Raw genomic sequence first — 13,213 nt, forward strand, 5'->3', positions numbered from 1 at the left:
GGCTTTCTGGCTAGAATTTCTCTCTTGAAAAACTGAAGGTGAAAAAGAACTGTGATGCTGGAAGACTCTTTAATATTAATAATTTCTAATTCTTTGTATCAAAACTAAAGAGAGCCCCTTTTATCTCTATTAAGGCTTTTACTTTATTATTTTTGGGACCAATATTGTTTTTAAAGGTACTCTAGAGTGAAAGTAACAATGATCAGTTCAACAAAGACAAACAGCTGATATAATTTTATTCAGTACTAAGAATTACAGATTTTGTGACAACATATAAATAAATTTCTATTACAAAAAATTGATACTCTGAATTAAGAGCATATAACAAAATATTTTTTGATTCACAAGCTGAAAGGCATGTGCTTTGTTTAGGGGTCAATTTTGATTCATAATTTACATTTATAGTGATGACTGCTATAATCAGGTATAGAGGCATTTAGTCATTTCTAAGTTCCATCTGTAAAATATGCTCTTAGGCACAGTACTCTGGATGCTGGAGCACGGTTATTAGTGTGAAGCCAACCTGGGCTACATAGAATCTGCTTCAAATACAGACAGACACACAGGCACAGAGAGATAGATAGACCACACACACACACACACACACACACACACACACACACACACACACACACACACACATTTCTAGAGAGTGTAATTAATCAACCTGTACGCCTTGATAGATTGATTGTAGGCAAGCTACCAAGGTCAGAGTGGTGTCTATAACACAGCTTTGCCTCCACAGTTGCCCAGCTTCAATCGCTAAAGGCTGAGTTTGGAAAGTAACCTTGAGGTGGTAATTAACAATTGTACCAATTAGTATCAAAAATTAACAACTTTGGGTACTTTGGTTTTAGGTTTCTGCAGTTTGGGCACATCCAGCACGTCTTCATAGTCTGCACTCATACCCTTTGCCCAGCGACCAACCGTGATGATCCGATCTGCAGAGGGATTTAAAAAAAAAAATCAAGATATAAAAACAACAGTAATCAAATGCTTCCACTGAGAGTGGTATTGGTTTAGTAAAGGAACTAGTTTTGACATGAATAATCACAAGGAGAGATGACTCCATCACTGCAGGAAAGTGAGCAATTCTGTAATTGATTAGAACCCTTGATTTCCGAGTACCACAGGCAATTTCTCATCCCAATTAGGGAAATGCAGACGCTACTTTGCAATGCACGGATTGATGAGAGCTCCCTCACTTCTTCCCCGAGTTCATCACTGAGGACTCGGTGATTCCAAGGCCCGTGAATAGCAAAAGTTAGGAGGCATCTGTTTTAAATGCACGCAATTCCACCTGCAAAATTAGACAGCAGCTGCTTGTCAGTTCTGCCATTTGGGAAGTGGCAATCCTCCCAGGAGGGAGAATTCAAATCCCACTTCATCATTTCAATCTCACTCCTACACCATATAAAAATGATCTCCTTCTCGCCAGGATTATAAACAAGAGCTGGTTCTCACATTCAAACATTTGGGCAAGAGAGGCAAACCGGGAGGACTCAGCCGTGAGCTCGGACTACAGAAAATGAAAAGAAACGTGCTTTTCTTCTAAGAAGCACTGCCGGGGGTCCTGCTGCCTTTCCTTACTTGTGTGTATGCATGTGAGCTTATGTGTGGGGGTACACATGCACATGTGTGTATGCATAGGGAGGCCAGAATACAACCAGGTGTCATTCCACAAGCACCACCTACCTTGATTTTGAGACAGGGCCTTTCACTGGCCTGGAGCTCAATAGGCAGGGGAGGCTAACTGTAGCAAGCCCCAGAAACCCACCTCCCTCTGCCTCACTGGTGCCCACACGACAAGTATACACCGCCACGCCCAGCTTTGTAGTCAGTTCTGGGGGCTGAACACAGGTCCTCTTGCCTGGGCCACATCCCCAAGCCTCCTTTGCTTTCTTTAACACGAGATTATCTCTATCTATTCTATCTAATGCTGGCAAACTAAAGGAATAGTGATCTCTCCTTCCTCAGAAGGCTGCTGCATGCAGCAGTGAACACTTACAATGTTCTTAATGATCAAGGCTAATATTTCACTGGAAAAAAAAGGACCAGCAGATGCTGTGTTGATAACACATTTTTAATAAGTTTAACAGCTTTTTGCAAACATTTGGGAACATGCAAAGCAAAGCACATGAGGACACTCAGGCTTAGGAATTTTGAAGATTAATTCTGTATTTGAGTTTTATCTTAGGAATCAATATGGTTTGCTAAGTAAGAGAATAAGTCCTACTATAATTAATTTCATTCCTGAGCAAACAGGAAAGCTTGTAAGATGCCTTTCAGAATAGAGTCCTGCAGCTTACCAACTCACTTCCACAGAGAACAGATCTGACTGATGTCCAGGGACTCAGGACTGTGCTGACTGCTCATAGGAAATGGCGAGGTCACTGTCGTCGTGCAGAAGCAGTTGTCTGCAAGCCACCAGTGCCTCTGAGTTGTTGCTAATGGAACTCGGTGAGAGCAGAGAGAAAAACCTCTTATGAACGGAAGCCTAGGAGCTCACCTGAGTTCTGATTTTCTCGGCAATCTTTCTTAAAATGTTCCACGGAGCCACAGAGTTTACAGCTGCCACCTAGTAAAAGAGCAGAGTCACCGAGTCCCATATCATCCCAACAGGGCTTGTAACACTGACGCGCAATCTCATGTCTTATTTGATCCCAATCCCCGATGACTGTAAAGGTAGCCCGGGTCAGGAAGCAGGGTGGGTGCCACTACTCCTTTTAGGAACTCATTTGCCACTCCTGAATTTCAAAACACTCATTGGTACCAGCTGTTCCTCCTTATACCTGACCTTCTAGACGGGCGTGAGAAGAGGAACATGACAGGAGGCACAGAAGTCTAGAGGGGACCATGGAGAGGGAGGCGAGGTGTGCAGCTTTCACCTGGGGACATAACTTATGTCTGCACCCTGAGGAGGATGCCAGTTTCTATCCAGTGGCCCCCAAGAGGTTAGTCAGCACCACCCCTCTACCTTACAGGTCAGACGGGGCAGTCACTTACTCAGGCAAATCTGTCTTAGTGCCTTCTATCTGCCTGTCCTGCTAACCTGAAAAAAAAAAAAAAACAAAAAACACTCCCATCTGTCTAATTTAAGCAATATTCCAGGACGGTGAGCTACAACACTTGGCTTTTCCAACAAGCGTTTCACATAATACTCTAGCCTTCTCATAATCATGCTGGTGTGAGTGCCTTCTCAGAAAATGTCCCCACAGGATGCTAACCTGACTCCCATGTATCAGATGCACTTCAACAACAACAACAACGACGACAACAACAACAACAACAACAACATTTCAATCTGGCTAACCATGAAAAGTCATTCTTGCTCATAAGTCAACTTTCCTGGCCCTTCCTCATGCCACAGTGAAGAGAGATGAGGCCCTTGAACAATGCACACACTTTAAAAGTGACGAAGGTGACAAGCAAGATCTAAGATGCCACAGATTGTAAAGTGTGTCATTACTTCACTAGGCAACAAAGATGCCAATCATGTAGGACCCATCAATGGCATGATACATTCTGATTTCAGATAGGAAACTGTAAAAAAGTGGATCTTAGAATCAATAAAACCAAATTTCCTAATCCCTATTTTATAGGCGACAAAGTGAGGTAGTGCCAGTTCACTAATTTGGCAAAGACCGCAGCTGGTGAGTGGTGTTGAGACTGACTCCAAGAGCTACGCAGTTTTCCACTGGACTGGTGGGAGCAGGACCTCAAGACACAACACAGAGATGCCTAGGACCCAACAGCACCAGCCCTCTCCGTCACAGGCAACGACCCCATCCTGCAGGTCTTCAGATACAACAGTATTTCTTGCAGGCTCTTAAGACACTAGCTGAACCAAAGACAAGAAAGTTACATGAAGTCCCAGACCATGAGCAAGGAGAAATCTCAGAAACAAATATCACAACAAAACAGGACAATACACACCATTGTCTCTTGCAGAAATGGTGTGCTAACCATGGCATTAGCACACTGCATGGCTTTTCAAATCTTTTACTAATGTGAGATTGAAATTCTCTGCCTTGTTTGAGCTTAAACACCCACAGATTTTAAACATTTTCTCACAAATAATGCCGAAGTAAGGAGTCCAAGAATTATGCCATAGTTCTTCCTGATTTATTAATAAATCAAACTACAATATATGAATAGCCCAGCTCAGAATAAGTACTTGGCAAAGGTGTTCAAGGTTTCATCTTTTCAGCAACTTATTAAGCAGCAGATAGAATATGTCAGATTGTAATTCTGAGCAATGGTGACATGTCTATGACATGAGGGTAATGGCACTTACCATCAGCATAGACTCCTTTGGTATTATCAGGGCAGGATCTGGACAGGTGTCCCATTTCTCCGCAGACAAAACATTTTGCAAAAGGAAATTCACCTGTAAGATCCAATGTTCTCATTATTTTATTGTGTGTATGACAAATTGTATAATTCACATTGCTTTAAAACACTGTAAACAGAAAAGACATCTCTTCAGCAAGCTGGCTATTTAATGCTCACCTTCCCTCAGCACCAAGCAAGAAGCTACAAGAGAACATACCAAGCGCGGGGTCTACGTTAGCTCTGCACTTGGACATCTCGTGCTCCGTGGACCCACAGCGGTAACAAATGCCGGTGCCCATGTCCTGACTCTCTAGTACAGCTGGACAGTCAGCAATTCCGTGGCCAGGTTGTCGACAATGGAAACACACCTGGGAAAACAAAATATGAGTTTCCACATGGTGAAACTACTCTCCTGCCTGCACTAATTTTTCATCAAAACTATCTTTACTTTGCATTTTAAAGTTTTAAGAAAAAAACATCAGTATTGTATCTGTAGAAGAAAGTACTTTCCACATTCCCAGTCAAGTGCCATTTCTATCACAAGGGCTTAAGTGCTTCTTAGAATTAATTCCAGTAATCTATTAATACGAGTCACAAAATGGTAAATGGCTTTGTAGGAGGCAACAGTTCAAATGAATTGAGCAAGTATGGACCACACATCTTTTACTAAGGATGCCTGCACCAGAAAACAAAAGGCGTGTATGGGGAGGGGTCTCTGTGGAAGTCAGACAATGACTAATCAGTACTTGTATTTTTAAATTTCATAGCTGAATGAAGCTGGGTTCAGTGTCTCCATTGTGACTCAGATCACAAGTTAGGAGCTATCCTGGTTGGTCAAGCAGTGTAAGTGGCTGTGTTACAGTGGCTGAGTGGAGCCAGCCCAGGAGCCAAGGTTTATCAGTGCTGGGAGGCATTGGAGTCTCATTAAAGTGTGGGTAAGGAATTATGGCACTGGAGATCCACAACGTTAAGGACAGCATTGAGGAGCCCTCCACTGACTGCCTAGCAAGCGCAGGTCTGCAGTCACTAGCAAGAACAGGAAGGTCAAGAAATTCCTAGAATAGCTGTCTGCTCACATAAACAGAAGAGTTAGACAAACAGCATGAATGGAAAACCCTATCGCAAAGACTTTTCAAGTCACCACTGGCCAAATGCTGTTACAGAAAATCTCCTCAAAATGGGGACTCTGACATGACATGAACAGGTTTAGGCAGGCCAACTGCTTCAAAACATTAAGGCCATGATAACCCAGCATACTTAGTACTTCCTGGTTCTGACTCATGCCCATCAAAACTCGGTGGGGGTTTCCTGGAGTGTCTGAGTACCAGGAAGTGATGGCCCACGTTTTGTTCAGCAGGACTGTGGGATGGAAGAGAGGTGTAGGAGAAGTCACAGCCTATTTGGTGAGGACAGGAGGCCGAAGGCCTGGTAGACTCCCGTTATGTTAACAGTTCACAGGAAGAACAGCAATGTATCTCATCGAAATGCTTGCTCTCTCTAACAAAGTGATTAGCCGAAAGGAACTCTGGAGACTAAGCAATCTACAGATTCAATGCAATCCCCATCAAAATTCCAACTCAATTCTTCAACGAATTAGGAAGAGCAATCTGCAAATTCATCTGGAATAACAAAAAACCTAGGATAGCAAAAACTCTGCTCAAGGATAAAAGAACCTCTGGTGGAATCACCATGCCTGACCTAAAGCTTTACTACAAAGCAATTGTGATAAAAACTGCATGGTACTGGTATAGAGACAGACAAGTAGACCAATGGAATAGAATTGAAGACTCAGAAATGAACCCACACACCTATGGTCACTTGGTCTTCGACAAGGGAGCTAAAACCATCCAGTAGAAGAAACACAGCATTTTCAACAATTGGTGCTGGCATAACTGGTTGTTATCATGTAGAAGAATGCGAATTGATCCATACCTATCTCCTTGTACTAAGGTCAAATCTAAGTGGATCAAGGAACTTCACATAAAACCAGAGACACTGAAACTTATAGAGGAGAAAGTGGGGAAAAGCCTTGAAGATATGGGCACAGGGGAAAAATTCCTGAATAGAACAGCAATGGCTTGTGCTGTAAGATTGAGAATTGACAAATGGGACCTCATGAAACTCCAAAGCTTCTGCAAGGCAAAAGACACTGTCAATAAGACAAAAAGACCACCAACAGATTGGGAAAGTATCTTTACCTATCCTAAATCAGATAGGCGACTAATATCCAACATATATAAAGAACTCAAGAAGGTGGACTTCAGAAAATCAAATAACCCCATTAAAAAATGGGGCTCAGAACTGAACAAAGAATTCTCACCTGAGGAATACCGAATGGCAGAGAAGCACCTGAAAAAATGTTCAACATCCTTAATCATCAGGGAAATGCAAATCAAAACAGCCCTGAGATTCCACCGCACACCAGTCAGAATGGCTAAGATCAAAAATTCAGGTGACAGCAGATGCTGGCGAGGATGTGGAGAAAGAGGAACACTCCTCCATTGTTGGTGGGATTGCAGGCTTGTACAACCACTCTGGAAATCAGTCTGGCGGTTCCTCAGAAAATTGGACATAGTACTACCGGAGGATCCAGCAATACCTCTCCTGGGCATATATACAGAAGATGTCCCAACAGGTAAGAAGGACACATGCTCCACTATGTTCATAGCAGCCTTATTTATAATAGCCAGAAGCTGGAAAGAACCCAGATGCCCCTCAACAGAGGAATGGATACAGAAAATGTGGTACATTTACACAATGGAGTACTACTCAGCTATTAAAAGGAATGAATTTATGAAATTCCTAGCCAAATGGATGGACCTGGAGGGCATCATCCTGAGTGAGGTAACACATTCACAAAGGAACTCACACAATATGTACTCACTGATAAGTGGATATTAGCCCAAAACCTAGGATACCCAAGATATAAGATACAATTTGCTAAACACATGAAACTCAAGAAGAATGAAGACTGAAGTGTGGACACTATGCCCCTCCTTAGAATTGGGAACAAAACACCCATGGAAGGAGTTACAGAGACAAAGTTTGGAGCTGAGACAAAAGGACGGACCATCTAGAGACTGCCATATCCAGGGATCCACCCCATAATCAGCTTCCAAACGCTGACACCATTGCATACACTAGCAAGATTTTGCTGAAAGGACCCAGATAGAGCTGTCTCTTGTGAGACTATGCCGGGGCCTAGCAAACACAGAAGTGGATGCTCACAGTCAGCTAATGGATGGATCACAGGGCTCCCAATGGAGGAGCTAGAGAAAGAACCCAAGGAGCTAAAGGGATCTGCAACCCTATAGGTGGAACAACAATATGAACTAACCAGTACCCCGGAGCTCTTGACTCTAGCTCCATATGTATCAAAAGATGGCCTAGTCGGCCATCACTGGAAAGAGAGGCCCATTGGACACGCAAACTGTATATGCCCCAGTACAGGGGAACGCCAGGGCCAAAAAAAATGGGAATGAGTGGGTAGGGAAGTGGGGGGGAGGGTATGGGGGACTTTTGGGATAGCATTGGAAATGTAATTGAGGAAAATATGTAATAAAAAATATTAATTAAAAAAAAGAAATTATGTATTAGCAATTTTGGTCATCAAACTTCAAAAAAAAAAAAAGAGTTGGTTGTCATTGACTCCAACGTATGTGGTGGGTCAGAGCTGTCATCTAAGAGAGAAGTTGGTGGGAATATTAAGATGCTAAAAGAGCAAGTAAGTAAACTATGGCAAGAGGGAATCTGTCTTACATTGATTCCGGGATGTGCCAGTAGCATAGCAAAGGATGCAGATACTTATTCACGATGGTGACATTCACTACGGTGACAATGAGGGACTTCGTTGGCTACAGGAGCATCTGGTTATTCAGAGCATCACCCAGACTGCATGACGTCCAAAAAATAGGTCTCTTCTGAGAACTCTGGAGGTCAGGTGTGGTGGCACATGCCTGCAACTCCAGTACATGGGAGGCACGGGCAAGAGGTCCCCTTAAGTCTGAGGCCACCCTGGTCTACCTAGTTAGTTCCAGATCAGCCAGAGCTACATAACAAGACCCCATCTCAAAACAAACAAAACATTCCAACCAAACAACCAACTAACCAACTAACCAACCAACCAACCAACCAACCAACCAAAAAAACCCCTGACTCTAGCAATCTACTTCACATTTAGGTGGAAAATGGTCAAAAGCACAAAGACTTTAAATGTTTAAACATCAATTAAATAATTGTTCACACGCTAATTTGTATTTTGACCACATATACCTATTTTCAAAAAATTACAACCACAATGAAAAACATGGAATTAGGTCTGGACAGTGCTGGTATTAAGAGCACTGAGTGATATTCCAGACGACCTAGGTTCAATTCTCAGCACCCACAAAAGGTAGTGGGGGCTCACAACTCTCTGTAACTTCAATTTCAGGGGAACCAATGGAATTGGACTCTTTAGGTCTCCTGGGCACCAGGCACACAGGCTGGATATACCCAAACATAAAATAAAAATTTATATTACCCAGTGTGGATACCTGGCCTCTCCCAACCTGGGAAGTTTCCTGCCTTAGCTTCTAAAACCTATCATCGTGAAACACATTTCTTGAAGATTCCATAGCTTTCATGTAGAAAGAATTACAGGGACCTGGCCTCTTTCTTGTGAACAAATATTTTATACATAATAACAAAAGAGCATCCAAGTAATGGGAAGTACCTTTAACTTGGGACATCTAGAGGGTTTTCCACAGCTATTTAAAAAGGTATTACCATAACACAGTGGTAGGGCAAACATAGGTTTTGAATTCAGTTTGACTGCCACCTCTAGCATGGATCACATGGCTTTCATCAGTTACTTAACCTGGATACACTTCTACTGTGCTTTCTGCCTGTAATATGGGAATACTATCATGTGTGTAATATTGTTATGACAACTAACCAGTGTACTGTGTGTGTGTGTGTGTGTATAGTAAGAAAGCACAAGCCTTTAAAAGTGGCACTAGGACTGCAGCAATTGGGCTCTGTTTAAACATGTATTGTGTGACCAGATGAGTAACACTTTCTAGTTGCACAAAGAAGGTAGCAACATACAGTCATGAGCGCACCATTGCATTCTTCTTTGCCGCCTGTCTCTTTAGCCGCCTTCCTTCCCGTCGACTGTCCTTCTTTAAGGCCACGGCAATTTCTTCCCTCACTTCCTGGCTGTCAGCTGCTATCAGCTGTCCATTGTGAAGTACCTGTGAGTTCTGCTTCAGGTACTCCATGAAGCCGTTCACGTCTTCATTCAAGTACTCTTTTTTCTTTTTGTTCTTTTTGCGTTTTGCTTGAGGTGAGTCATTTCTAAGGGGCAGCCTACTGCTTTGACACTGCTTACGATTTGGAAGGCTTTGGTCTGCTCTCTCCACAGACCCCTTCTTCATGTCCTCCCATGATGTTGCTGACAGGGGTCGCTTACTATTTGAAGTAGTAACTCTAGCCCACCTGGTCATGGTTGGATCAGAGGTACTCCACTAATCTGTAAGATAAGAGCAAGTAGCAATTAATTAATTATAAATTGAAGATATACAGAAGTCATTACTTATCAAATATACTCACATTTTAAACTTTAAACCATTAAAACTCTTCATTTAGGTAGGGGTACAGACACATGGTATGCTGTGTAGACATTTTTCTACAGTATTTTGGCATTGAACAGAGAGGTTCTACTTCAGTTGAAGAAAACAACATATGCTTAGTTAAAACTAGAAAATATTTTGCCAGCAAATGATTTTTAAGTTAGAAATCATATGTAAATACTGTAAATGGTCCTCTTAAACCCTGCCGTCGTCCTGGCCATTTCTTTTCCTACCTTTAAACCAGTCTGCCTTCTCCCAATCTGCTTGCTTAGTTTGCCATTTCAATGCAACTACTTGCAAAGCACATTAGTAAACATACACAAGTCTTGTCCTTTCGTCTGTCTTTCCCCTGTAGATGTATAAAGGCAGTCTATAAAGTGTCTGTAGTCACATGGCAGTCTTCTCTTATTTAATGAGGGTGACTGCCATTTGCAGTCTAATGGTTTTAAGTCATTTTCTTTTTTTTTTTTTTTTTCGGTTTTTCGAGACTGGGTTTCTCTGCGTAGCCCTGGCTGTCCTGGAACTCACTTTGTAGACCAGGCTGGCCTCGAACTCAGAAATCCGTCTGCCTCTGCCTCCCAGAGTGCTGGGATTAAAGGCATGCGTCACCACGCCCGGCTTTAAGTCATTTTCAATGAACCCATTTTAGTGATCCAAATTGTAAAATAAACTTCACATTAAGAAATCTTGTTTGTTTACCTTTAATAAATGCATAATTAGAGATTTTCATTTAGAATGCAGATGTAAGCAGTTTTAAAAGGAGTGTATTTTAAGACGAATTATTTGGCTCCAACATAAAATTGAGTATTTTACTTTGCATACTACCTAGCAATTCTGAGAACAGTTTCTTTTTCTTCTTTAATGAATGAATACACCAGACACAATCAAAGGATTATTTCAACTACCGAGTTGCCACTTTCAGGGCAGCATCCAGTGTGCCAGGCAACTTAAAGCCTTGGCACCAGGAGTCTGCAACATGCTTTCAGGGCCGGTGAGTGACGCTGTATGCCACTTTACAGTGCACCGGTCCCCCGTCACCAAGAGGGCGGATCCTCCTCCCGCACACCCGGAATGTGAGACTCTGGGTGTCTGGAGGGTGACACGGGACAGCCGGACAGCCCTGGTGCCCCCGCACGCGCGGCATCGCTTCTCCATGCCCGCCCCAGCACTGCGACCCGCGGGCACCCTAGCAGGCCTGCGGGGCCCGCTCCCAGCAACGGAGCCGGCGATCCGACAAGCTAGCTCCCGGGCTCTGCCCTCGCGATCTCCCGCAGGAGTCCGGCCCCAGTCGGCCAAGGTAGCACAGAGGCGCCCACGCCTTAACCGGTGGTACCCGCGTAGCTCCTTACCGGGTCTGAATCCTCCAGAGCAGCTGAGACAACGAACCAGAGAAGCCCGGCCCCGGATGAGATCGCGGCCATAGAGACCGGAAGTGCACCGTCTCCACGCGTCACTTCCGGCAGGCCAAGCAAGGGAAGCGTGAGGTGTTTGTGGGTCTTAAACTGGGGAAGGTGGCTGGCTTGTGCCAGTTTGTGGGTCGTGTAGTGTTTGTTTGTAAGGGCGCTGCACTGGAGTCCCCGGACACAAAGATAATGAGCGCCCAGTCTGTGCGGTCCCAGAATGTGCAGTCTAGATGACGGAAGGACTCTTGGGAGGAAGGTCTTCCTTACACGGTCCTTTGAATTGGACAATATATTTCAATGAATTTGAAATAGTAGCGAAATAGTGAGAGAGAGAGAGAGAGAGAGAGAGAGAGAGAGAGAGAGATAGACAGAGACAGAGACAGACAGAGACAGACAGAGAGAGGGGGGGGAGAGAGAGAGGGAGAGAGAGAGAGGGAGAGAGAGAGAGAGAGAGAGAGAGAGAGAGAGAGAGAGAGAGAGAGAGAGAGAGAGAGAGAGAAAGAGAGAGAGAGAGAGAGAAAGAGAGAGAGAGAGAGCCGAGGCTCCGCAGTGTCAGCGCACCAAGAGAGTCGCTGAGATGCAAGTCTGAAGAGACCTTCGGAGCACCTATTGCTTCTGAGTGGTACTTCATGATTGCCCTGCCTGGCGTTAATTCACAGTTGGTGGCCGGAGTTCATTTTTCAATAAAATTCTAGTCCTCCGTCCTATTAGTGCTCCCCCGCCCTCCCTCGCTCGGGAAGCCTCCCCCAGGTTTGTTCAGTGAGAAACGGCATGGACGTACACATTTAGTCCTCCATCAGGCTCTGTTTATTTTGCCTCTTAAATATTTGATCCACTGCCTCTTCTCGCCTTTTGTCTCTACTGACTGTCCCGTTCGTTCCTTGTCTCAGCTTTCACTGTGTTGGCCCGAATTTTTGCAGCTCATCTGGGCAGACGTTTTTGCCCAGATGTTTTACACAAGTGAACTTTTGAAAATATAAGTCAGAGCGCCAGATCCAATTGGTGTCTTCCAGACTAAACCCCTTCCATCTTTTCTCAATGTTGAGATGATATTCAAACTCTGGAAGAGCATTTGTTACAATCTCTGTCCTATTTAAGCTCTGTACGAAGGGGCCTTCTCCCATCTTCTTTTTGTTTAGCACCAGGATTTACATACGCTGTTCTGCTTACATAATACTCTGGTTTCTTTAATTATGTTCTGTTTCAAGTCTTCCAAGATTTTATTCTTATCTAAGCCTCTGAAACATCCTCTCCCAGGCCATGCTTTTTGATTCTTTTCACAGAGGATTGTATAATAAGTTTTACTGTATCCTGATTGCCTCTCACATAATTGATCCCCATTCCTTACTACATCCGTTAGCTGGATAAAGAGTTAAAATGGGCCCAGTTTTCCTTAAATGGAAAATCAGTGTCAGAAAAATATTGTGATTTGGTATAGTAAATGCCACAAATATCCCAGAAAGTTTAAAAATACAAAACAAAACAAAAACAAACAATCCTCTAGCTGTTGGGAAATGAACTGCTTAAAAGATGGGTGATGGGAGCCGGGCGTGGTGGCGCACGCCTTTAATCCCAGCACTTGGGAGGCAGGTGGATTTCTGAGTTCGAGGCCAGTCTGGTCTACAAAGTGAGTTCCAGGACAGCCAGGGCTATACAGAGAAACCCAGTCTCGAACCCCCCCCCCCCAAAAAAAAAAGGGTGATGGGCCGGGTGTGGTGGTGGACGCCTTTAATCCCAGCACTCCCAAAGCAGAGGCAGGCAGATCTCTGAGATTGAGGCCAGCCTGGTCTACAAATCGAGTTCCAGGACAAGCAGAGTTATACAGAGAAACCCTGCCTCTAAAAACAAAACAAAACAAAACAA

General features: G+C 43.7%; 1 protein-coding gene across 4 annotated transcripts; it reads right to left on the bottom strand.

Annotated features, from left to right (window-relative positions):
• Nucleotides 1-205: 205 nt before the first annotated feature.
• On the bottom strand, nt 206-11,405 carry Zcchc9 (zinc finger, CCHC domain containing 9). 4 transcript variants are annotated; one of them, XR_003950474.1, is made up of 7 exons: nt 11,297-11,405; nt 9,438-9,847; nt 4,553-4,703; nt 4,298-4,390; nt 3,007-3,052; nt 2,510-2,578; nt 206-941 (listed from the first exon to the last, which is right to left on the bottom strand). XR_003950474.1 is itself a non-coding variant. In XM_017315591.2 (6 exons), exons 2-6 carry the CDS (start codon nt 9,427-9,429, stop codon nt 823-825), a joined length of 438 nt encoding a protein of 145 aa, XP_017171080.1. In that variant the 5' UTR covers nt 9,430-9,847; nt 11,297-11,384; the 3' UTR covers nt 220-822. The 4 variants fall into 4 exon arrangements, 3 of the variants coding, with proteins under 3 accessions (XP_006517424.1, XP_017171080.1, NP_663428.2); XM_017315591.2 differs by lacking the exon at nt 3,007-3,052 and having other exon boundaries at nt 220-941; nt 9,424-9,847; nt 11,297-11,384; NM_145453.2 differs by lacking the exon at nt 3,007-3,052 and having other exon boundaries at nt 220-941; nt 11,297-11,383.
• Between the last annotated feature and the right edge of the window lie 1,808 nt (nt 11,406-13,213).

This window comes from Mus musculus, chromosome 13 (assembly GCF_000001635.26).
Source record: "Mus musculus strain C57BL/6J chromosome 13, GRCm38.p6 C57BL/6J".
Taxonomy (NCBI): domain Eukaryota; kingdom Metazoa; phylum Chordata; class Mammalia; order Rodentia; family Muridae; genus Mus; species Mus musculus.

What these genes read in the sequence shown, in the direction of transcription:
- Zcchc9 (NM_145453.2), bottom strand. Translation starts at nt 9,821, where the DNA reads ATGACCAGGTGGGCTAGAGTTACTACTTCAAATAGTAAGCGACCCCTG. An exon ending in CAAAGGAGTCTATGCTGATG is followed by an intron (nt 2,579 to 4,297) that starts GTAAGTGCCATT and finishes CTCTTTTACTAG; the next exon opens with GTGGCAGCTGTAAACTCTGT. An exon ending in CCGAGAAAATCAGAACTCAG is followed by an intron (nt 942 to 2,509) that starts GTGAGCTCCTAG and finishes ATCCCTCTGCAG; the next exon opens with ATCGGATCATCACGGTTGGT.